We start from the raw sequence: 26,214 nt of genomic DNA, 5'->3' as shown, positions 1-26,214 counted from the left end.
CAAACATACAAGTACCAGGAAGAACATGTTTGTTTTGAGCTGGAGTGTTTTACTTCAAAAGAAAAAAATAAATATATGACAGGAGGCAAAGTGGGTAATTGTTACAGGATACAGTCGTCTCTGCGTATAGCAACACCTCCTAAGGGGAACACCCTTGTGGTGAAACAGATTGTTTCCCATTATAAATGCACCGGCTAAAGGAACAGGAACTTTGCTTAAAAGAACACCTTCATGGCACCAATAGCGATTCGTTCACAACTGATACAGTACTATTTTGTAACCTGATAACTCACCATCATCAAACTTCAATTCAAATGGTGTATTCAGTCTTTTTGAAAATGCCTTGTCATCACGAGAGTGTCTGAGGGAAACCGATTGGTTTATTAAATCTTTCCAGAACCGCCGTCCTATCATTGACTCGTTTTGTATTCTGATTTTCATGAGTGCACCTCAGCGCTACAAAATAGCATGTAAGTAAATGGCGAAATGCGCCACGGTTTCTCTTGCTACAAAATGTTGGAAATTGTTCGAGCTCTTGAAAAAAAACTGAAATCAGACACAAGTCGCTGAGCAATTTGGTGTTTCCCGTTCTGGCGAGTTGCTTCACCATTCTGTTAAATGATGTGCATGTCTTGAATATTGGTCCTGTACATATATTCATAATTAATCTAGAGCTGTTGCTGCATTTAACGTGTGTAGGGGTGCTGTGTTACTTTAGTTTGAAAGTTAGTATATTAACATTAGTTTGTCAGTTACTTTTATTATCATAGTTTATTAACATACACTAGCCTATTGCTTTTCTTTTACTTATTCAGTTCATTTCCTATGCTGATGCATGTGCATCATGACAAGTAATACATATTTATTGATTGATTGATTGATTGATTGAGGGTGTCAGCTTCAACAACATTACTGGAGAATTGTGAGGCTGACACCCTGGGATCCTTCAAGAAGCTGCTTGATGAGATTCTGGGATCAATAAGCTATTAACAACCAAACGGGCAAGATGGGCTGAATGGCCTCCTCTCGTTTGTAAACTTTCTTATGTTCTTATGTTCTTTCTTATTTTCTTATGCAAGTTCTATGATTCACATTGTGTCTGGTGGCTAACCTTAGAGAACACTTCACTTGCTTCCCGACGGTTGTTCTCTTAGCCGGAGACCACTACTGTAACCAATAAAAAACCTCACTAGATCCAAGATGACTTATGAATCCTACCTCGGTGTGTCTGGGACAGTTCAAAGAAAGCCCTCAGTAGTCTCTTGGTGTGCTCCATAAGCCCTGTGCAACACAAACACATACATAAATACACATTCATAAATTAAATTTAGCAAATCTCAGAAGTTTAGAAAAACACAGGTACAAACAATGCAGTAAAAATAAAAAACTTAAGCATTTTTCATTGATACCATGCATACTCACATAATAGGTTGACATTGGATTGTTTCCAGTTAATTTAGTACTTCTCATATATATATATATATATATATATATATATATATATATACTTTGTATAGCTCTGCAGTTCTCATATACAAGTTAACTCCTGCCTACCTTTGTACAGCTCTGCCGTTCTCTCCAGCTCTTCCAGCCTCTTCACTAGCCCGTCTGCAATTAGACAAGTTTTCAGTCATTCTTTCCATTCTGGGAGAATGCTCTGTGGACACTGTGTCAGTAACGGTCATTGACCACACCCTTGGATATGAGTAACGCACATGTGAAACAGGTCACCAGTGCCATCACTTAGAAATCTGGGGCCGTATTCACAAAGCTGACTTAAGTCTAAGACCAAAAAATTGGGTTAAGTCGCTTTTGCAGACTTTGTTATGACCAAGTCTTAAGTCTGTTTCACAAAACAATTTTCTGGGGGGTCTTAACTTAGAGCAGCGTTTCTGTCCGCACAACGTCTTCACTGTCTTCCACTCGAGAGAAAGCTCATACTCATGCAACAGTCTCTTGACACAGGGGTTGTAACGACAGACTGGAGAATAAGCAAACTTGTTAAATTTGCAGAGTACACAAAAATAGGAGGAGTGGCAAACACTGTTGCAGAGCAAAGGTCACTCAAAATGATCTAGACAGCATTCAGAACTGGGCAGACACATGGCAAATGACATTTAATAGAAAATGTGCATTATACAGTGCCTTGCGAAAGTATTCGGCCCCCTTGAACTTTGCGACCTTTTGCCACATTTCAGGCTTCAAACATAAAGATATGAAACTGTAATTTTTTGTGAAGAATCAACAAGTGGGACACAATCATGAAGTGGAACGAAATTTATTGGATATTTCAAACTTTTTTAACAAATAAAAAACTGAAAAATTGGGCGTGCAAAATTATTCAGCCCCTTTACTTTCAGTGCAGCAAACTCTCTCCAGAAGTTCAGTGAGGACCTCTGAATGATCCAATGTTGACCTAAATGACTATTGATGATAAATAGAATCCACCTGTGTGTAATCAAGTCTCCGTATAAATGCACCTGCACTGTGATAGTCTCAGAGGTCCGTTCAAAGCGCAGAGAGCATCATGAAGAACAAGGAACACACCAGGCAGGTCCGAGATACTGTTGTGGAGAAGTTTAAAGCCGGATTTGGATACAAAAAGATTTCCCAAGCTTTAAACATCCCAAGGAGCACTGTGCAAGCGATAATATTGAAATGGAAGGAGTATCAGACCACTGCAATTCTACCAAGACCTGGCCGTCCCTCTAAACTTTCAGCTCATACAAGGAGAAGACTGATCAGAGATGCAGCCAAGAGGCCCATGATCACTCTGGATGAACTGCAGAGATCTACAGCTGAGGTGGGAGACTCTGTCTATAGGACAACAATCAGTCGTATACTGCACAAATCTGGCCTTTATGGAAGAGTGGCAAGAAGAAAGCCATTTCTTAAAGATATCCATAAAAAGTGTCATTTACAGTTTGCCACAAGCCACCTGGGAGACACACCAAACATGTGGAAGAAGGTGCTCTGGTCAGATGAAACAAAAATCGAACTTTTTGGCAACAATGCAAAACGTTATGTTTGGCGTAAAAGCAACACAGCTCATCACCCTGAACACACCATCTCCACTGTCAAACATGGTGGTGGCAGCATCATGTTTTGTGCCTGCTTTTCTTCAGCAGGGACAGGGAAGATGGTTAAAATTGATGGGAAGATGGATGGAGCCAAATGCAGGACCATTCTGGAAGAAAACCTGATGGAGTCTGCAAAAGACCTGAGACTGGGACGGAGATTTGTCTTCCAACAAGACAATGATCCAAAACATAAAGCAAAATCTACAATGGAATGGTTCACAAATAAACATATCCAGGTGTTAGAATGGCCAAGTCAAAGTCCAGACCTGAATCCAATCGAGAATCTGTGGAAAGAACTGAAAACTGCTGTTCACAAATGCTCTCCATCCAACCTCATTGAGCTCGAGCTGTTTTGCAAGGAGGAATGGGCAAAAATTTCAGTCTCTCGATGTGCAAAACTGATAGAGACATACCCCAAGCGACTTACAGCTGTAATCGCAGCAAAAGGTGGCGCTACAAAGTATTAACTTAAGGGGGCTGAATAATTTTGCACGCCCAATTTTTCAGTTTTTTATTTGTTAAAAAAGTTTGAAATATCCAATAAATTTCATTCCACTTCATGATTGTGTCCCACTTGTTGTTGATTCTTCACAAAAAATTACAGTTTCATATCTTTATGTTTGAAGCCTGAAATGTGGCAAAAGGTCGCAAAGTTCAAGGGGGCCGAATACTTTCGCAAGGCACTTTAAATATCATACAGGAGATACTGAAATTGAAGAAGGAAATTGAAGAAGGAATCTATGAAAAAGACCTGGGAGTTTATGTTGACTCAGAAATGTCTTCATCTAGACAATGTGGGGAAGCTATAAAAAAGGCCAACAAGATGCTGGGATATATTGTGAAAAGTGTTGAATTTAAATCAAGGGAAGTAATGTTACAACTTTACAATGCATTAGTAAGACCTTACCTAGAATATTGTGTTCAGTTCTGGTCACCTCATTACAAAAAGGATATTGCTGCTCTAAAAAGAGTGCAAAGAAGAGCGACCAGAATTATTCTGGGGTTAAAAGGCATGTCGTACACAGACAGGCGCAAAGAATTGAATCTGTTCAGTCTTGAACAAAGAAGACTACGCGGTGATCTGATTCAACCATTCAAAATTCTAAAAGGTATTGACAATGTCGACCCAGTGGACTTTTTTGACCTAAAAAAAGAAACATGGACCAGGGGTCACAAATGGAGATTAGATAAAGGGGCATTCAGAAAAGAAAAAATAGGAGGCACTATTTTTACACAGAGAATTGTGAGGGTCTGGAACCAACTCCCCAGTAATGTTGTTGAAACTGACAGCCTGGGATCCTTCAAGAAGCTGTTTGATGAGATTCTGGGATCAATAAGCTACTAACAACCAAACGAGCAAGGTGGGCTGAATGGCCTCCTGTCGTTTGTAAAATTTCTTTTGTTCTTATGACAGTGCCACAGCAGGCAACTTGGAGTCTTACCATTGCACAGGATGGCTCTGCTCAGCCCCAGAGCATCTGCTGTTCCTGCACTCATATTCTCCACCAGGCGGTGCTTCACCTTCTTAAGAACTGAGAAACAGAAGTGAGAGTCAGACACAGACAGCTGCCACAGCAGAAATTACTATAGCAACAACATCATCACATTTATATAGGTCTTTCATTAGACCTTCTGTATCAAAGCAATACAATTATTACATTCTAACAATAACTATGTAAAAACGCACACTGTTTCAGAAGGGTGGCAAAGCATTCCTCGGTCTAGGGGCAAAGCAGATGCAAGCCCCATTTCCCAGAGTGCACATCTCAGTTTGTGGCACACATAACAATCCCAAGTCAGAGGATCTAAGAGAGCGTTTGTGTGCACAGTCTGGCAAGAAACGAAATATGGAATAACAATAATTTATGTGTGTGCATGACTTAGAAAAAGTCATAAAATGTCATGAAAAAATGATGCAAAAGGGCTGACTCAAACAACATAGGAATCAGATAAGACACACATGTATTCAGAGCAGTATTAAGGAATCCCCACAGGTTGATGCAAATCAAGGGGCGACTCCCAGGGCCAAGAGAAAATCAAGAACACAATTACGCAATCCACAGAAACCAACACCCCATAAATTCTCACATTTTAGAATAAAGCAATATTAAACCACGTAAATATATCCCCACCATGTTAAGCAATGATGACGTGTAAGGCTGCGTTTGCTGTGCTCTGTATGTGCTGCTAATGCACACCCCATGATGATGGGATTGGTCTTCAAACACAGTCCACTGTAATCTATTGTTTGAGCATCCGCAAAGATCCAAATACATTACACTTCACAGCTTGTTCACACAGTACTGCAGTAAATTGCACAAAAACGTTTTTTAATGTAAAATCACAGTGCTGTATCTCGTATTAGACATTTTTAATTCCACAATGAAGATCAAGACAGTGTGTGACCCTGAGCAAGTCACTTAACCTCCTTGTGTTCCATCCTTCGGATGAGACCGAGATCCTATTGGAAGTGACTCCGCAGCAGCAGCTGCGATTCACGGTTCACCCTAAGTCTCTGTAAGTCGCTTTGGATGAAGCAGTCAGAGAGTCGTCAAAGGCAACAGTAACCCTCGAAACAGAGTCAAGTGCAAATTGGACTAAGCAAATTATTAATTTGTATTATTTCAAACGTGACTGCATCAGGAACTGTATACCCATGTGTGCCGTTTTAATCTGGGTTGTTCCACTTTTTACGTCACACAATGCAAAAATATCTTTATCCAAACATCTTTGCATGTACTGCAATGAAGACGAGTTGTGTCATCTCTCTTATTCCACCCGTGCCTCAGTTCAAGTTACACTGCATCATGACAAACTTTATGAAGATGGGGGACAGTTTTGCAATTTTTGCAGCCACACAATTGACTGTTCACAAGCACACAGCTGAAGAGCACATGAAATCTCATTCTGAACAGAAGGCAGCGCATTAAAGCAAATAAAAAAATGATGGTAAAATATTTCATCTTAAGTTTATACATAATTAGTTGAGTCCACTTTCTTTGTCATCCTTCTGCAAGTTTTTTTTTTCCTGTATTCAAATGATTTAATTACAGTACTACAATTTGCCCCTAATAATATACCCCCGACCCCCAGCAATTTTGCCAAGATATGGTCAAATATCCCTGCAACATCTGGCAAAAAATGTTCTCAATTTTCCATAGGCCCTGGTGATTCTCGTGCTACAGTGCTTTGAGCTGTGGCTTTTCCCAATAGGGTTCAGATAGTTCAGCTCAACCTCTCAGAGGGTTAAAACGGTTTGAGTTTCAGTGCTTAGTGAGTGTGGTGTGAATTAACTAGCACGGTTAGACAGGAACTGCTACTGTACTGCTAATCCAACAAAAACACAGATAGAAACTGTGAATAGGGAGAGACTGAGAGCCATTGAAAACTTGGACACTGCATACCTATGTCCAGACACTTCCCTTGCTTCGGATCAGCCTGGAGTTTGTTGTAATGGATGTTAACTTCCCCCTCCTAATAGAGATTAAAAAAATTAATAAAAAAAAAACACATCGGGAGATTACCCATCAACACAACACCGTACAATACAATGTAATAAAATGTAATAGGCCTGACACGGGTACAGACATCTGAAATGTATTTGTATCCGATGGTAATGACATCACATTAAGATGGGCTGACTGTTTAAGTAGCTTCAGTTTTAGTTTGCAATCATTCTGGGTTCTGTTGCTCGGAAATTTAATTATTATCCGTTATCTATAACCATTGCAAATCATTCAAATAACATTTGGTGCCAATTGGTCTTCATGCAAGTAAATGACCTCAAACATGATCTGAATGTCAACTGCCTGCAATTCACACATTCACTCTGAAACAGACTGCAAATTGTTCCATATTGCTTGGTGGTTTTCTGAGATGAAAAGTATGAGGCCTTTCAAATAGCATGATCTGCCACTAAGTCCTCGAGGCACTTTATGGAACATAGGTCATTTTAAGGTCCTTTGTTTTACCAATTTTAAATGAAGGAACATTTCACAGGAGCAGATGTGTATGTGTGCCTTTGTATATTTGTCTTTATTGTATTAAATACAGGGATCTGGCAATAAAGAGATGTGAACCCGTGGTAACACAGTGTGTGAGGCTGCAAGGGAGTGCAGCCAGGATGGTGCAGGAGTGTGGCACTAAGACTGCATGGCATTAATATCTGCTCCACAATGCAATGAGTTATCTTTTCTGATCAAGTGAAGCACAACCAATATAGGTCAGAAGCGATGTGCTACATACTGCAGAAAATTCTCATTTTCTTTTTTTATACAATCTTGAGAAAACATATTAGTTATATTCATGCGTGAATCTTTTTACTTCTTGAAAACAACCTGGCTTTGGATTTCAGCAAAACCTTGCTGTAAGCATGCTGTTAAATGGGAGGGTTCCAATGTTATGGTCTCATGCTGAGCAATCGGTTTCTGCAATCGTTTCATAAAAACAAGCCTAAAACCACACTGAGCCGGGGGCTAAATCCCAGCTACCTTAAATATCACAGAAGAGGAGCACTCCTCTTTTTAGGAGCCCAGGCTCACCCTCCACTTTCAGCTGCCCCAGATTCTGAAATTCTATTTATTACGGCAATAGACTGAGGTGCTGCCCTATCTGTGGAACTGGGGCTGGGGAAGGTAGCTAAATATTCATTTAGAAGTCACAGTTAACTTTTGAAGAGCCCACACAGAACTCAGATACAAGGACTGGTAAGTCATTTTGTATTTCTAGTATCATTTGTATTGGGAGGGTTGTTTTGGTGGAGCCAAACTCTGATCTACAATCTAGGAAATGCTTGTACTATAATAACCTGAGGAGATCTACAGGTATGGCCAAAACTTTTGCATCACCCTATAGAACTAACCAATTTTGCTTCATAAAGTTGAATGAAACCTGCTAAATAATGTTACGTTAACATATTGAATTGCATACCCCTTTGTAGTTCTCCATATATATTTGTTTTATTAATGGTCTTATGTAGTAATACTGGCCTTGATTTTATTCTTAGGCTGCATTGAAAATGCCTCTTGAATTAAATGAAATACCTCATAAGGAACATACAGTAAGAAAATAAATGCAGTTTAAAAGTAAAAAGAAAATATGAAACAGGTGTAATATGACTAATGTTGTAAAGTAGCAAACCTGAAGAATCCTGAACATGTCATCTAAAATGTACTGTTTTATGGGGATCCTGCATTTATTTTCACACTTTGGTAAGTGTGGCAGTCTGGCTCGCAGTGGTGTGGTGGATGACGTCACGGACCAGGAAGTAACTCACTCCAAAACAGTGGATGGGCGGGTGAAACCGAGTGCAAAAGCACTCAGCGTATTTAATAATAAACAAACAAAAGATTTAAACAAAATACAAACAAAAGGGCACGAGGGCCAAACGAATAAATAAACAAACAAGTAAGTGCCGTGCTGGATAATCCAGCACGTATTAGCAATTGTTTTTTAAATGTTATTCCTTCTCTCCGCTCCCCGTACTCTCTACTCCAACACCCCAACCCCGAGTGCAGAGAGCTGCTGGTTTATATACTCTGGCCGAGGGATTTAACTAGTTGGTAATTATCTTATTATCCCCCGGCCAGAGTCTGCACGCGTTTGGTAAGGATGCATGACTGTCAGCTATTTAAATAATCAGTAGCTGATCAGCCATGCATCCTCACAGGGTTTTTAAATAATAATAAAAGACGCGGCGCTTTTACCCGCGCCGCAAACAAAAATACAAATAATAATAAATAGGGGCGGGACACTCCGCCACACATGCCCCCCCTTGTGCGCAGCACACATGGCCCCAACGGCCACCTCCCCCCTCAGTCTTAAAGTCCCGGAAGAGGGGGAAGCAAGTTACTTCTGGGGGTGGCCATGGTGGAATCTCTGGCACCCCCCCATTCTTCGTGGCCGGCAGCTCCCTCTTCCGGGGCTCCCGCCACACTCTATCCTGCCGCGAAAGTGCGGCTGGGGAAGCTGGCCTCCTGACCTCCCCCCCTTTCTTCATTTCTGGCAGCTCCCTTTCATGGAGCTCCGGCCATCGTGTAGCGACCCCAGGCGAAGCAGGATCCCTGGCGACCCCAGGCAAAGCAGGATCCCCGGCGACCCTAGGCGAAGCCGGACCCTCGACGACCCCAGGCGAAGCAGGATCCCTGGCGACCCCAGGCGACGGCAGCAGCAGCGGACCCTCGGAAGGCGACGGCAGCAGCAGCGGACCCTCGGAAGGCGACGGCAGCAGCAGCGGACCCTCGGAAGGCGACGGCAGCAGCAGCGGACCCTCGGAAGGCGACGGCAGCAGCAGCGGACCCTCGGAAGGCGACAGCAGCCGCAGCGGACCCTCGGAAGGCGACGGCAGCCGCAGTGGACCCTCGGGAGGCGAACTCGGGAGGGGAGCCCCTGGCCATGGAGGCGGCAGCGGGAGCTCCACTTCTCCCTCGTACCCTATGTCCTGTAGAGAACAAAAGGCAGCCCCAGGCGATGCAGAACAGCCATCCCCAGGCAATGGCGATGGTGGGAGGGGAAAGCAGTCCTCCCACAGCGGCTGAGACGGAACCAGCAGGTATTCACCCTCTGCTGGTGGAGCTGGGAGTGGCAAGCAGTCCTCCCACGCCGGCTGAGGCGGAACCAGCAGGTATTCACCCTCTGCTGGTGGAGGTGGGAGGGGCAAGCAGTCCTCCCACGACGGTTGAGGCAGAACCAGCAGGCATTCACCCTCTGCTGGTGGAGGTGGGAGGGGCAAGCAGTCCTCCCACGACGGTGGAGGCGGAACCAGCAGGCATTCACCCTCTGCTGGTGGAGGTGGGAGGGGCAAGCAGTCCTCCCACGACGGTGGATGTGGAACCAGCAGGCATTCACCCTCTGCTGGTGGAGGTGGCGGAGGCAGAGGCAGCTCTTGCTGCTCTGCTCCTGGTGGTGGTGGAGACAGAGGCAGCTCCTGCTGCTCTGCTCCTGGTGGTGGTGGAGGCAGAGGCGATGGGGCGGATGCTGGCCACTCAGAGGGAGGCTGTGGCGGTGCTGGCTCCCTCTGCTGTGGCGGCTGGGCTGGTGTGTGCCGTGCTCCCTTCAGCAGCATAAATAGAGGCTGCTGGGGAACACCAGCATCCTGCCCTTCTCCCCCCCAGAAAAATTCAGGGGGTTGAGCCTGTAACTCCTCCCCTTCTGGCTCTTGGGACTGCAGCTTGGGTCCTAAGGCTGTGGAAGCGCAGACTTCCACCTCTTGGGCTATGGACGCACCGACTCCCCCCTCTTTGGGCTGTGGACGCACCGACTCCTCCCTCTTGGGCTGTGGAAGCACCGACTCCTCCCTCTTGGGCTGTGGACGCACCGACTCCTCCCTCTTGGGCTGTGGAAGCACCGACTCCTCCCTCTTGGGCTGTGGACGCACCGACTCCCCCCTCTTGGGCGTAGGACGTTCGGGCTCCCCCCCCTCGGGCGTAGGACGTTCGGGCTCCCCCCACTCGGGCATAGGACGTTCGGGCTCCTCCCACTCGGGCGTAGGACGTTCGGGCTCCTCCCACTCGGGCGTAGGACGTTCGGGCTCCTCCCACTCGGGCGTAGGACGTTCGGGCTCCTCCCACTCGGGCGTAGGACGTTCAGGCTCCTCCCACTCAGGCGTAGGACGTTCGGGCTCCTCCTCCTCAGGCTGTGGAGGCGAAACCAGCAGGCATTCTCCCTCTGCTGGTGGAGACGGTAGCGATGGCTCCTCTCCCTCTGATGCTGGAGACAGTAGCGATGGCTCCTCTCCCTCTGCTGGTGGAGACGGTAGCGATGGCTCCTCTCCCTCTGCTGGTGGAGATGGTAGCGATGGCTCCTCTCCCTTTGGTGCTGGAGATGGCAGCAGCAGGGTCTCTCCCATATCCGCAGCCAGGTAGTTGAGCACCATGGCTGTGATGTCTGGGAGGGATGCTGGGTGGTGTTGCTGTTCCCAGGCCTCCCAGCGCTCCCCATCTCTTGCCCACAGGAGGTTGATCACTGCAGGGAGGGCTTCCTCATAATCCCTCCCCGGCTCCACCAGCCAGTCCCAGACTCCCTCAGAGGAGAGTGCATCCGTCCTCTTTGGAGGATGCAGGTCCTCCCTCACTGGACGCTCTGGCTCCTCTTTCTCCTGCCATGGAGGGGGTTGGTCGGGTGCTATGTGACCCACCTCCCCAACAGCGAAGCACCACTCCTCACCTTTCAAGCAGGTGGGGCAGACGTCCAGCATGGTTGAGCTACAGTGGGACCTGCGACCGGCCCCACGCTGCTGTAGCTGCTGCTTCCTCCGTCCGCTTCTTCCCATATTTTTTTTTTTTTTTTTTTTTCCCCAAAAAACACACAAAAACCACTTTGAAAAAAAAAACGAGCTTTTCTTTCCTGGTCCGGCTATTGGAGGCGTTTGTTTTGTCCCACGCAGGACACCATATGTGGCAGTCTGGCTCGCAGTGGTGTGGTGGATGACGTCACGGACCGGAAGTAACTGACTCCAAAACAGTGGATAGGCGGGTGAAACCGAGTGCAAAAGCACTCAGCGTATTTAATAATAAACAAACAAAAGATTTAAACAAAATACAAACAAAAGGGCACGAGGGCCAAACGAATAAATAAACAAACAAGTAAGTGCCGTGCTGGATAATCCAGCACGTATTAGCAATTGTTTTTTAAATGTTATTCCTTCTCTCCGCTCCCCGTACTCTCTACTCCAACACCCCAACCCCAAGTGCAGAGAGCTGCTGGTTTATATACTCTGGCCGAGGGATTTAACTAGTTGGTAATTATCTTATTATCCCCCGGCCAGAGTCTGCACGCGTTTGGTAAGGATGCATGACTGTCAGCTATTTAAATAATCAGTAGCTGATCAGCCATGCATCCTCACGGGGTTTTTAAATAATAATATAAGACGCGGCGCTTTTACCCGCGCCGCAAACAAAAATACAAATAATAATAAATAGGGGCGGGACACTCCGCCACAGTAAGTTTTAAAATATTTAGCATCTTGATGTCCTGCAAACCCTTGTAATTAAATACTACCTGTGAAGATCAATGTAAACTTTGAAATAAATACAAAACTAAAAATGTTGACAACTATAAAAACTAAAGCCAGTCTAGATTCTCATTGTGTCTTGAAGTTTAGAAATACTAAAAGAAACACTGAAAAAGACTTTGAGTCGAAAAGTTTCTCATTGAGTTTATTCATTTTTTTTATTATTATTTCCTAACTTGGCACTAATGAGTGTTTAATAGTTTGGATGTCTTGAAGTTTAAACAGTAAATGGCTTTTTGGATATGAAGTCTATCTATTAAATGTGGATTTGCAGCCTTACTTAAATTGAAATAAGCCATGCCTTATCTCCTTACAGCAAAGTAAAAAACTAGGCCCATTGTTTAAATTCAAAACAGACAAGAACTGGCGCTACATCGCATAAGGTAACTGTGGTGCGTTGGGTTAGAACAATACCAAAATAAAAACAAAGGAAACCCTGCAACTCACATATATATAAAAAAATGTGTTTCGACTTAGCATTGCCTCATCGGGGTACAAAGAAGACAAAGAACTGGCAAACTTACATCCATTCCCATAACAAGCACACTAGCAATCAGTTAGTTCATTTTGTTTGTCAATTAGTTCAAATTGGTTAAATTCCCCACAAATTTACCTTCACAGCCTGGATCATCTTGGCGACCTCCACCTTGGTCTTGCCCTTGACCGGTTTGCCGTTGACCCCGGTGATCTCATCGCCTGCAGCCAGAGTGCCGTCCAGCGCTGCCGGCGTGTTGTCAAACACCTGCAGGAGAAAGCGTGCCTTCTTGAGGACCAGCAGCCCCCCACAACACCCAGGTCAGCTCTCAAGCTGTGCTTTATAGCAGAGGCTGTTCTCCTAGTGTTTAATATCTTATCTGTTTAATATTCTAATACCGGTGTTCTGTAGGAGTCTCCATTGCTGCTTCTGCTTCGATCAGTATTTGACAGGCTTACTAACCATTCCAGCAAAAACATCCTTCTGGAAAGACTCTGGAAAAAGCTGATTATGTGATATTAAATATGAATGTTCCTCATGATTCAGGGTGCAATGCATCACATATTATGGGAACAGTATCCTGGGAGAGTCTGCATGGTTTTAGGAAAGGGAGATCATGTCTAACTAACCTGCTTGATTTTTTTGAGGATGAAACTCTGACAATGGAAAATTGCAAAGCATACGACATGGTTTATTTAGATTTCCAGAAAGCTTTTGACAAAGTCCTGCATAAAAGATTAATTCTCAAACTGAACGCAGTAGGGGTTCAAGGAAATGCATGCACATGGATTAGGGAGTGGTTAACATGTAGAAAACAGAAAGTACTGATTAGAGGAGAAACCTCAAAATGGAGTGAGGTAACCAGTGGTGTACCACAGGGATCAGTGTTTTTGTTTACGTTTGTAAGTCGCCCTGGATAAGGGCGTCTGCTAAGAAATAAATAATAATAATAATAATAATAATAATAATAATAATAATAATAATAATAGGTCATCTGCTCTTCCTACATCAATGACTTAGATTCTGGTATAGTAAGCAAACTTGTTACATTTTCAATAAAAATGTGCATTATAAATACCATATGGGAGATACTGAAATTGAAGAAGGAATCTATGAAAAAGATCTAGGAGTTTATGTTGACTCAAAAATGTCTTCATCTAGACAATGTGGGGAAGCTATAAAAAAGGCCAACACAATGCTCGGATATATAGTGAAAAGTGTTACATTTTAATCAAGGGAAGTAATGTTAAAACTCCACAATGCATTAGTAAGACCTCATCTAGAATACTGTGTTCAGTTCTGGTCACCTTGTTACAAAAAGGATATTGCTGCTCTAGAAAGAGTGCAAAGAAGAGCGACCAGAATTATTCTAGGTTTAAAAGGCAAGTCATGTAAAAATTAATTAGTTTTAGCAGCGTAGATCGTGGCCCACAACAACCTGTTAATTGTTAGTTAGCAATCAGCAGATTGTCTTTGATCATTTATTAGTGCAATAAATATCAAGTTTGGCTCTGATTCGACTGAAGGCTAATTCGTTAAGGATTGTTGTTACAACACACACACTGGCAACATCCCGGTCTGTACTCACGGGATGCTACCTCACAGTGAAGTCCACTCTTATCTTAGAAGAAGCACGCACTGTGCAACTGCCTCCGAAACAAAGATAATTTTATGTTGCAACAAAGCTGGAAACTATACTGATCATTTGAAAAAAGGAGTAACGCATGCTTTTTGTACTGCATTTTAATTCTTTAACGAATTGGATAAAGCAAACGCAGAATACTGCATACATGAAACAAACAAGTACATGTAATTCTACTTGTATTCACAATATCATTTCATTAACTTACTCCAACAGTTCATTTTGATTGTCCTTTTGCTATAACGAACCCCTCTATATAACGAACAAAAGGCTTGGACCCCAACAGGTTTGTTATAGCGAGGGTGTAATGTACTTGAAATCTTTGTAACCAGTCGTAAACCTAGGACAAGAAGCCCTCCAACAGAGTGCTGTGAATGTGAACGCACCACATTCTGCCACAGTGAGGGAACATATTAAACAGGTTTTAGCTTAGCGAATGGCAGGAGACAGCAGGATGCACCAGGGTGGCTCATCTGTGGACACTGGTGACACAAGGGGTCCAGCATAAGATGACTGCAGAGAAAAGACACCAGCTGCATCAAAGACTGTAAATATTTCTGCTAAATATTCTCTGTTATTTTTACATGTATTTATGTTTTTATTTTGTTTGATAATTCACTGATGGTGAAATTAGAATGTCTTAACACTAGCATCACCATAGCGGCTTTCTGAACGGCTTTTGCAATTCAGATTTAAATATCTCCGCGTATGTGAATATCTCATGCATGTCCGTTCTTAAGTGTTACTAAATATTTGAACTAAATACCCATACGGTGTTTCAGCTGCAGAATCATAAAAAATGAATAAGTTATAAGCACTTGCTTCTTCAACTGCCAGACCTGCAGTTTATGCAGCATATTGAAATCAATACAATATAGCTGACAATTTAGTCTGGGCTTTGTAATAAAATCAAAGTCATTGTAAAAAAACGTATTATATACTCCCGTCGAGTGCTGAAACACTAATGAAAATCTACACATCATATATTATTATTATTTATTTTATTAGCAGTTGTCAAAAAATACACATTGAATCACAATACAGTGTGATATAGCTACACTACTTACAGGTGTAAAAAAATAAAAAATGTGCTTATTCTAAGCTCTCTGCACAAATCAGTGAAGATCAGGACTGATGCTAAACAAAAGCCAGAGACTGTTGCATTTTACAACGCAACGAAGTACGGTGTGGATGTACTTAATCAAATGGCACGGGAGTATTTTGTCAAAGGTGGTCCTCGCAGATGGCCTGTGGCTGTTTGTTATAATGTTTTGGACCTGGCTTTTGTTTTGTACAAGGAGTGCACTGGAAACACAATGTCCCGGAGGGACTTCATTCTGCAGCTAGTCCTGGAGCAACGGCAGAAACATTTTAATAAGAGACACGAAAGCCGGCTGGTAAATGCCCCTCAACCTTCAGCCAGCGCTGTGCTCACTGGCACACGGAATAAAAGACAATGCCAGGTTGCTAAATGCAATAAAAACAGAACTTCTGATGTCTGCGCCTGTTGTGAAAAGGCAGTCTGTGGCAAATGCACTGGTACAGTTGAAAAGGGTGTTTTCTGCGTAGATTGTACTTGGAAAGCTGTAATAGAACTCTGAACAGACAGGCAGAGCCTTTGAACTCTGTTTCACTCAAAAAGCGCTTTCACGTTGCATAAGTTATGTTATATTTTTGTTTTATGCTATTTTTATAACTAGTTATTTATGTTTTATAATTTTATATGTGCATACCGTTTTCTACACCTGTTTACACAGAAGTTTTTTGCGTAAAGTTTATTTTATTACAGTTTTCATGTTTATGTGCTCTTTTTGAAAAAAATAATTAAAATGTTTAATTTTCAAAGTAAATATGGTGTTTCTGCTCTGAAAACGTTACGTATGTTCATAAATAAAAATATTAAGTTGTATCGGATTGCTTGTTTTTCATTTTCATATCGAAGCTGTTTTAAAATGGAGCCGCACATTTTGTATGTAGTCTGAAATCTCAGCGGTTCTAGTGAGAAATGGTGTACATAACATATTCTACAATTTACCATTTACTGTTTTTCAGATATGCATTTAAATATTTAGGAACATTTGTTGTATAATAACTGTAGAGAAAATGATCAATTTTCAATGTGACAACATGTTTAAATCATGAAATATCTTGAAATACCTTTTTAGACTGTAAATAAGCGATTTACAGCCCTCCTTATAATTACCAATCGTATTTGAAAAATCATACGGCTTCCATTTAAACTTTAACTATGGACACCACTGTCCTGGAAGTGAAGCACTTGAAATGCAGGGAGGGACTGAGCTTCACCTGATGGATGATGATGGGACACTCCTTACCTGGACGATGTAGAGACAGGGACAGTACTGAGCTCCTCCTCCAATGCTGATCCCAATCAGATTCTGAGGGTCCTTCTTGAGGGTGACTGTCCCAGGGACTGTGGGGATCCCCCTGACAAAGCAACAAAACCACAGTGAAGCCCCCAGCTCAGACACACACATACAGTGAGCTTGTCACAGTCTCAGTTGTTAAAGGAGTGTTGACTGGTGCTTTAAAACACATTTTCTTATTAGCTTTATTACCGCTTTATTAAGAACATAAGAACATAAGAAAGTTTACAAACGAGAGCAGGCCATTCAGCCCATCTTGCTCGTTTGGTTGTTAGTAGCTTATTGATCCCAGAATCTCATCAAGCAGCTTCTTGAAGGATCCCAGGGTGTCAGCTTCAACAACATTACTGGGGAGTTGGTTCCAGACCCTCACAATTCTCTGTGTAAAAATAGTGCCTCCTATTTTCTGTTCTGAATGCCCCTTTATCTAATCTCCATTTGTGACCCCTGGTCCTTGTTTCTTTTTTCAGGTCAAAGAAGTCCCCTGGGTCGACATTGTCTATACCTTTTAGGATTTTGAATGTTTGAATCAGATCGTCGCGTAGTCTTCTTTGTTCAAGACTGAATAGATTCAATTCTTTTAACCTCTCTGCATACGACATGCCTTTTAAACCTGGGATAATACTGGTTGCTCTTCTTTGCACTCTTTCTAGAGCAGTAATATCCTTTTTGTAACGAGGTGACCAGAACTGAACACAATATTCTAGGTGAGGTCTTACTAATGCATTGTAAAGTTTTAACATCACTTCCCTTGATTTAAATTCAACACTTCTCACAATATATCAGAACGTCTTGCAAATGAAGTGCTCCAGCAATGATTTTTGTTTCAAGTTCTCAAACTCAACCCTAGTTTATACCCGCCACTGTTAAGATCAGACACCATGGTCTGACTGAAGTTGGACTATTCGAGTTTGATCTTCAACACATGAAGTGATGAGGGAGCAGAGAGTAGGAAGCAGCTGCAACCTTTCATCTATAGTGTCTTTCAAATATCTGCATATTCCCAATTGAAGTACAATATACAGTTTTTTTTCCCCAGCACTAGTTACAATGTTGCACTCCTTTTGTAACTCACAGGTAAAGATCATCATATTAAATATTATGAATCATTTTTTTTTGTAAAATAGAGGCTATTTTCTGAGGCAAGATGGTAACTGAATTTTTAGAACACCTTTCTATGACGTATTAAAAAAAGTAAATTTGCTAACCCTACACCCAATTCTGTGCCATTCTTACAATGTGTTTCTTTAGTTCTATATTTTTAACACTACTGTAGCACCTGTTACTTACAGCTTATCTTCCTCTAGTTCATAATCCAGATCGGTAAACATCTTGCGATTCTCCTCGTCCCTTATATACAAAAACCTTCCTTCTGCAAAAAATATAGAAAATGACTGAGACATCTTCACAGTGTGGAACACATTTGCAATGGAGAGCGAATCATCCCAAAGAGAAAGGGTGATCTCTCCAGGGCAGGGGTCACATTGCATACCACCAGAACCATACTATTGAAACACAACTGAAATAGCCTACATTTGTCATTTGATGTCCTTTGAATTATGATTTTTTTTTTCTCAATACTGTATCACAAGTCTAGAGAGGTTATATTAAGATCAATGCCCTAGTTAGACTCCACCTAGAAGTTGTAGTTTTGGTCACGTCACTACAAAAACGACTAGGCTGATCCCAAGACTTAATGTCATGAGGATAGGTTAAAATAAATCTCTTCAGCCTAGAAAAAAAAAGTGAAAGTGGGGACTTGAAGTCTTTAAAATCATAAATGGATAGACTTTTTTTTTAGTTACAATTACCGTTATAGTTATCAATTTGCTTGAGTTAAATTTACAGTTAACTATTTACTTTTAGCTTTTATTACAGTTAATAAATAGAACGGTGCTTAAGAACTAAAAAACATGTGCTTACAGAAATAGTTAAAAAGAGGCTACTTAAAAATAAAATAAATAAATAAATAAATAAACAAACAGGTTTGCATGTTTGTAAAATATTCTCTTCACATAGGCTTGAGATGCTGGTGCAGCAACTAGATTTTCAGCTACACATGGCATTCTACCAAAACATAACAGTTAAAAAAAGGGGGGCAAATGCTTTCACAAGTACCCCACTGCTTGTGTGCAACTATTTCTTTTACCACACGAATGAACACAGAATTGTACTGCTGTTCAGAGTGTGAGCGCCCTCTATGGGATAGAAAAAAAAATGTTTTCGGTATTATTTGGTTGTCATTTGACAGTATTTTTAGTTGAAGTTACAGTTACTATTATGACTATGATTCATTTGTATTAATGGATATTTTAGTTATAGTTAACTCAAAAGACTCCAGTATAGATAAAGTTAACCCAAGACACTACTTCAGATTTAGCACAGGGAGAACAAGAGGGTATAAGAGGCAGCTAAGCAGAGTTTAACAAGGGACGTGTCTTAATGGGCAGAATGAGGCAGCTGAATTGAGTTTAACAAGGGACAAGCCTTGGTGGGCCAAATGGCCTCGTTCTCAAACTCTTCTTATGTTCTAAATAATCACAATGGTGTTTCGTTTGGTAACCTAAAGGACTCTACCTACCTTTAAACCCCAACATGAGAATAAACATGGACAAACAAGCCTCAGCACATCAGGGATCTTTCTTCTGAATCTCTTTGCTTTATTAAAACAGCATTCAAACAACTAGCTTTATTAGTGACCAATACTGTTGAGTTGCAATTGAATGTATTGTTTGTAAATTGTAAATTTAAGCTGTGATTATAGTTACATGTATTCATTTATTTATTTTGGATACTATTTATACTAATTGAAAACAATATAATTTTAACATGTGCCAGGATCCATTTTGAAAGAGGGTTACATCCTGGTTAAGTAACATTTTTATGTGAGCAAAACATTGTCAAGGCAGGAGGTGTGTGTCCCTTAAGCTACAGTAGCTGGGCTGCCTAGGACTTGAATAGGTTAAACAACAAGATAATGTAGTAAACAAAGGACATGCATTTTAGTTCATAATCGAACAAGATTTACAGCAACACATACACTGTACAATACGTACAGGCACAGGGTACTGCAGCTGGATACCTGTCTCAGTAACTGAAGCAATGTACATACACACAGACAAGTATGCACTGTGGATGGACCCAACATGTGATAACCTGTCACAACGCAGTCAAACTACACAGCAGTCATCACCGCTGAGGCGCAATACCGCTAAAACACAAGCTAGCTGTGCAGTCTGAAAGGAGGCAAAATGTCGTATTCATTCGTTGTTATATATATATATATATATATATGTGTGTGTGTGTGTGTAATTAGCATCACATTTAACACACTAGTATTTACTATTTTAGCACTTTCCTTGGAAAACAGAACGAGATTTCTGCAGCATCACAAGCCTTGGATATTAACCAAAAAATGACAGATGCCTATTCACCTGCCACCGCTGATGTGTCACTAAAGAAAGATATCGTTATTTCTTTTCACCTTTCTTATCGTTTTTTCTTTCGTGCAATACGTTGACACGTTCGCGGTAATACCGGAAGAATAAACGTCTTTTATTTCATAAAATCTATATTATTGTCTTAATAATTTCTAGTTTGTTTGTTTTGGTGTTTTTTTTTGCATCGCCCTCACATCCCTACTCACCTGTCAGGTCGTCTCTGTTTGTATTGGCTCGTCATTTCCTGGGAAACACCGGAAGACGCAGTCTAACACATTCCTCCTTAATCCCACAATACAATGCCCAGAATATGGAGCGGGGAAGTGATGCACAAGGGAGAAATTTGCCACGAAGGGTAACTGACAGGCTGAAACACACCCTCCACGAACACCCGCCTCCTCGTTTACATCACAGGAAACACGCCTTACAAGTGCGTAAGCAGCCTGTTTCCACTCCCTCAATTTCAAACTGAAAACTGCGCGCCAAGATATTGCACAAGAACAGAGTTTGGAAGAAGGTAGGATGTTTAATTCATCTTCTTAAAATATAGCCTGTTTAAAAAATACGACGCATGCACACAAAAGCATTTTAATACATTATGTTGGGTTTTGCCTTAAGTATGAATATTAATATTTTCTTCTATTAAGTTTTATTAAAAAAAAAAAAGTTTTCTTTAAAACAAATGTGTGTAATCGGAACAGTTCTTTATGCTTAATCTATCTCTGTCTGGTTTCGTTGTGCGCACGTGTATACGTTAATTCTTCACATGATGTGCTTTGGTTGCTTACACTGTATCTTGCTGCATAGCGTTTTTGCTTCTTCACAGTGACCTGAGAGTTTACATTAAATGTAATTTATAATTGTTTTGCCTTGAAGAAAAATCTATCATAAACTTACCAGGCATGTCAGACTCTATACTGAGAATCATATTTCTTAAGCAATTATTACTAATAGAATAAAAAGGTTGGTTACTCTAATGTAAATTATTCATTTATCAATGACGGGCTAATAGACACAGAGGCCTGGCAGGCTGGTTTATAAAGGACACAGGTGCCTGGCAGGCTGGTTTATAATAGTGGGCACAGGTGCTTTACAGGCTGGTTTATAAAGGACACAGGTGCCTGGCAGGCTGGTTAATAAAGGGAGCAGGTGCCTGGCAGGCTGGTTTATGATGTGCACTGGTGCCTGGCAGGTTGATAATAATGTCTCTCCTAACTACAATATTACTACAGTATTAATAAAATGTATGCAACAAAGCTTTTCTATTGAAATGCATCAAAGCCTTGCAGTTTTTGCTAAACTGTAATATTGTGTTAGTGTTTTGTTTGTTGGCAGGTGTCTTTGTTGATCAAAATAATTAGCGGTATGTAATTTTTAGCTTACCATTGTCATAATTTCATACTGAAATGCCTCCCAAAAAATGTAAGAAGTGTACTTTGTTTACTGGTAAGTGTGAATTATTGTTTGTGAATAATTAAGTTTGATCAAATTATTGAATAGTTTATTTAAATCAAGTAAAGCAGTGTTATTTACAAGGTCTTGTATTTTTTCCTTCAGTGAAAAATCTTGCTGAAAAAGCTCATGCTACACCAGCAACCCTTGATGCCTCATGTAGCGCACCAGCTTCTTTAGAAAGAGAGACTGCTTCCCCACTGCCACAGACATCTATCTATCTATCTATCTATCTATCTATCTATCTATCTATCTATCTATCTATATCGTTTCCATTCTAAGTTGTCTTGCATTCAGGCATCAGCTAAATTCACATGTAACATGCATAACATTATACAGAGTATTTATTATGAAAGAAATCCATTCATTGAGATTATAGAAAGATGTAATGGCATTATTTTTGTAAGTTAAAAGTTGTTTGTTACAACAGTAGTAGTGCTTTTTTTTGTCTTCAGGAGAAGCCTGTGATTTAGGTGTGGGCATCGGCAAGCTGGCAGTGAGGACGATCCCTTTTGACAGGATCACAGTTTTGAAGGGCTCAATCGCAAACAAAGATGTTGCCATGAAAGCATCATGACTTTTAGTACGTTTCTTACCAAATGTTGAATTAAAAAAAAAAAAAATCTGTAACAAAAATCTCTATAAAACAACTGTCATAATAAGTGTATACAACATGAATATGAAATAAAAAAATACACAAAGCCTCTCAAACTTAAAATCGGACCAAAAAGTTTCCCATATACGAAACAACCAAGGTAGAAAGGTAGAAAGAGGGATCAGCCAGAGAAAGATAGGATGCAGTCAGGGGTACCAAGTTGGTAACAAAAAAAAGGTGTGGAGTATGAAGTCAACAGAAAACTCAATTAAACTATATATTTTACCTGGTGGCTTGCGGTGTACAGGTGTCGGAGATGGAGTGCTTAATCAGGAGACAGACCATTGCAATCCACTCAGAACTTTTTTTTAATTATTATTATTAAAATTTAGTCGTCACCAATTTTTTACCCCCGGTTTTCTCCCCAATTTAGTATGCCCAATTATTATCTGTATCCTCGGCTCACCGCTGACAACCCCCCCGCCAACTCGGGAAACGGCGGCTGGAACACGCGTCCTCCGAAACGTGCTCCTGCCAAGCCATCATTTTTCACACTGCAGATCCACAGCGATGCCACCAGACCTATAGTGTCGGAGGAAAACGCAGATCTGGCGGCTCCACTGCTGAACCACAGGCGCCCTATCGGCCACATGGGTCGCTGATGCGCGGTGAGCCGTGGATTCCCCTGCCGACCTAAGCCCTCCCTACCCAGGCAGTGCTCAGCCAATTGTAGCTGCCCCCTAGGAACTCCCGGTCACGGTCGGCTGTGACATAGCCTGGATTCGGACTTGCGAGCTCCAGGCTATAGGGCACATCCTGCACTCTGCGTGGAGAGCCTTTACTGGATGCGCCACTCGGGAGCCCCAGAACTGGTTTTTAATTATAATCCTGGTCTGGTGACCAAACAATAATTCCATGCAGTACAGAACAATGTGTAATGCACTGGAATAAATAAAAGGGTTACAGTCCCAAATAATAAACACAGTCAATAGTACACTCACAATACACAAACATGGTCACCAGGTGCTCGTGGTGCAAAATACAATTAATCGTGGTAACAAGTGAAGTGCTGTCCGGGTTGGTGCTGGCCTCTGGCGACAGCTCCGGACGTGTTTAGCCGTCTACTAAATAACAAGCAACAATTAGAGACAAGACAAAACAAACAAAACACTCACGCACAATATAACACAGGTCCTTCCGGTCGATTCCTTAACCAAAACAAAGGAACAGATTACGTCGCTTTATCCCCTACTTGTACCGTCACACATGGCCCCTTGGTAAACGATTGCAGCCGCTCCTTCAATCCACGGCTTAGTGTACTGAAGCTCCGCCCGCTTTCTAGATGACCGACTTCCTTTTAACCCTGGGAATTAATTGTCAGGCCAAACAGTCCAGGGAACTCTGTTCCCGTTACTTGGCGCCCTCACAAGTCGGGAGGGAGATTTACCACCAAAGATCATTCTATTTCAACTCTGCCTACCTTTTGGGACAAGACCACACCCAAACCAACATCGATGCATCGGTGTGGAGAATGAATCTCTAGGTGAAATCTGGTGTGATGAGAGTGGCGGCCTGGAAGAGTCTTTGCTTAATAGTATCAAATGCTCTCTGACATTCTACTGACCACTTAATTAAATTTGGTGCACTCTTTTTGGTGAGGTCGACTAAAGGGTTAACCACTGTGGCATACTCGGAGGATAAAGCGGCGGTAATAACCGGCTAATCCCAGTAAGGACCTCACCTGAGTCTTGGTTTTGGGGATTGCCACGTCTACCAAAGCCTGGGTTTTAGTGACTACAGGTCTCCCCCTTCCATTCCCCATTAAAAATCCCAAATATTGAGTCTCTGTTTTGACAAACACGCATTTTCCCAAGTTAGCTGTGAGCCGGGCTACCCTTAGAGACTGAAGGACGGCTGTAATCCTAACCAAATGCTCTCGCTAGGTGGAGCTGTAAATAACCACATCATCAATATACGCTGCTGCATATTCATAATGTGAGCGTAAAACCTGGTCCATCAGGCTCTGAAAGGCAGTGGGCACACCATGTAGCCCAAACGGCATGGTTTTAAAATGAAACAGCCCTTCAGGGGGTGAAAATGCGGTTTTCTCTCGAACTGCAGGTTAACACTAGAAGGACCAGAGATATATACTCATACCTATAAGCCCCGGATGTCATTTGTTTACGTCACATAAACATCTGAACAACTGAAGTGTGTGTGTATATCTCTTTATATATATATATATATATATATATACAGTATATGTGTGTGTGTGTATATATATATATATATATATATATATATATATATATATATAAAATCTCACTACCGGTCAAAAGTTTTAGAACACCTCCATTTTTCCAGTTTTTATTGAAATTTAAGCAGTTCAAGTCCAGTAATAACCTGAAATGGTACAAAGGTAAGCGGTAAACTGCCAGAGGTTAAAAAAAAAAGTTTAGGTTACCAAAAACTGAAAAATAATGTACATTTCAGAGTTATACAAAAAGGCCTTTTTCAGGGAACAAGTAATGGGTTAACAACTTACAGCTGTTCTTTCTAGTTTAAATGCTTCTGTACCGCCTGAAGGATCCTTTCTCCGAGTAGATTGGTTCCCTTTCTGTTTAAGTGCAGTCCGTCCCACCTGTATAGATAGTCCCAACAGAGCTCAACCAAGTTTGTGTAAAGTGCTGCACGATCCAGGACTTGCTTCAGCGATTAAGCCTGCTAGAAAAGGAGCTGGAGGAAATGAGACAGCAACAGGAGCTTGAGGAGCTGACACACCCACAATTCATGGAAGTCTGCACCCCTAGCAGACTGAAAGCCAATAGGGAGATGGAAGAGAGTCGAAACAGCTGGGTTCAGATAGGCAGAAGCAGGGAAAAAAGAAACTTCGTCAAACACAACCACCAGAAATCCAGACAGCCAACACATTTGAGCCACTTCAACACTTAGATGACCAAAACCAACATCACGAGAATGAAAGAAACAACACCCAGGACCCTATAAACAGTGCTGACCAGGCAGCAAAAAGAAGGGAGGTCATGATTGTTGGGGACTCCATACTGAGAAACACAGCAAGTTCAGTTCGCAGTTTGGACCCCCTTACTACAATAGTGTGCTGTCTTCCAGGAGCCTCAGTCAAGCACATCACTGAGAATGTGGACAGGCTCCTAGAACGAACAGGAGATGACCCGGTAGTAGTCGTCCACATTGGTACAAACAACATTGGAAGAGACAGGCCAAGATCCCTGCAAAACAAATTCAGAGAGCTAGGAAGGAAATTAAAAGACAAGACCAAAACTGTGGTCTTTTCTGGGATACTGCCGGCGCCTTGCAAAGGACCATATGGACAGCTGGAAATACAAAATCAAAATGCATGGCTGAAATCGTGGTGCACACAGGAAGGATTCACCTTTCTTGAACACTGGAGCACTTTCTACAACAAGGACTATCTATACAGGTGGGACGGACTGCACTTAAACAGAAAGGGAACCAATCTACTCGGAGAAAGGATCCTTCAGGCGGTACAGAAGCATTTAAACTAGAAAGGAAGGGGGGAGAAAACAAAAAAACAGAAGGGAGACTACATCAAAACAAGAGCAACAACTCAGGTAATTAAATGTATTTATCTTAATGCTAGAAGTCTCAGAAACAAAATGTTAGAACTTGAAGCTACTGCACTAACAAGTAACTACGACATGATAGGTGTTACAGAAACTTGGTTGTCTAAGTGTGATGGAGACAAATATAATATTAGTGGGTACACACTGTATAGGAAAGACAGGCAGGACAGAAGAGGCGGAGGGGTAGCGCTATACATAAGAAATAGCCTTGAAGCCCAGGTGTTAAATCAGGACAAAGAAAACAATGCAGAATCAATATGGGTCAGAATAATGGACACAAATTCAAAGGGCATAATAATAGGAGCATGCTATAGACCGCCAAATTCAGACGCTGAGCAAAATAATCTGTTATACAATGACATTCGAAATGCGTGTAGAAAAGGAGAAGCCATACTAATGGGGGATTTCAACTTCCCCTGTATAAAATGGGAAAACCCAATGGGGGGCACGACGGACGAAATTGAAATGGTGGAAATGACAAATGACTGCTTCCTAACGCAATTTGTCAAG

The 26,214-nt window shown here is 41.8% G+C and overlaps 2 protein-coding genes across 7 annotated transcripts in view; one reads left to right on the top strand and one right to left on the bottom strand.

Annotated features, from left to right (window-relative positions):
• LOC117432502 (PRKCA-binding protein-like) overlaps positions 1–20,360 on the bottom strand; it is a 29,973-nt gene extending 9,613 nt beyond the window's left edge. The window contains exons 1-8 of one of the 2 annotated variants that reach the window (XM_059016073.1): positions 20,241–20,360; positions 17,885–17,966; positions 16,544–16,655; positions 12,704–12,832; positions 6,485–6,554; positions 4,523–4,612; positions 1,555–1,608; positions 1,219–1,281 (exon numbers count right to left, since the gene is read on the bottom strand). In XM_059016073.1, coding sequence (XP_058872056.1) covers positions 1,219–1,281; positions 1,555–1,608; positions 4,523–4,612; positions 6,485–6,554; positions 12,704–12,832; positions 16,544–16,655; positions 17,885–17,925 — 559 coding nt within the window. In that variant the 5' untranslated portion in view covers positions 17,926–17,966; positions 20,241–20,360. The remainder of the gene's footprint in view (positions 1–1,218; positions 1,282–1,554; positions 1,609–4,522; positions 4,613–6,484; positions 6,555–12,703; positions 12,833–16,543; positions 16,656–17,884; positions 17,967–20,240) is intronic. The other variant, XM_059016074.1, reaches the window with a different exon arrangement.
• The window catches only part of LOC117432600 (galectin-2-like), a 48,141-nt gene continuing 34,673 nt past the window's right edge, over positions 12,747–26,214 (top strand). For 2 of the 5 annotated variants that reach the window (XM_059016079.1, XM_059016077.1), the window contains exon 1: positions 12,749–12,885. The gene's annotated coding sequence lies outside the window, so the exon portion shown is untranslated. Of the gene's footprint in view, positions 12,886–20,425; positions 20,552–26,214 lie in introns of those variants that run through there. The other 3 variants (XM_059016076.1, XM_059016078.1, XM_059016075.1) reach the window with 3 other exon arrangements.

The sequence above is a fragment of the Acipenser ruthenus genome, chromosome 52, assembly GCF_902713425.1.
Source record: "Acipenser ruthenus chromosome 52, fAciRut3.2 maternal haplotype, whole genome shotgun sequence".
NCBI lineage: Eukaryota > Metazoa > Chordata > Actinopteri > Acipenseriformes > Acipenseridae > Acipenser > Acipenser ruthenus.
The sequence above is the reverse complement of the archived record's forward strand: the minus strand, read 5'-3'. Positions and strand labels throughout refer to the sequence as shown.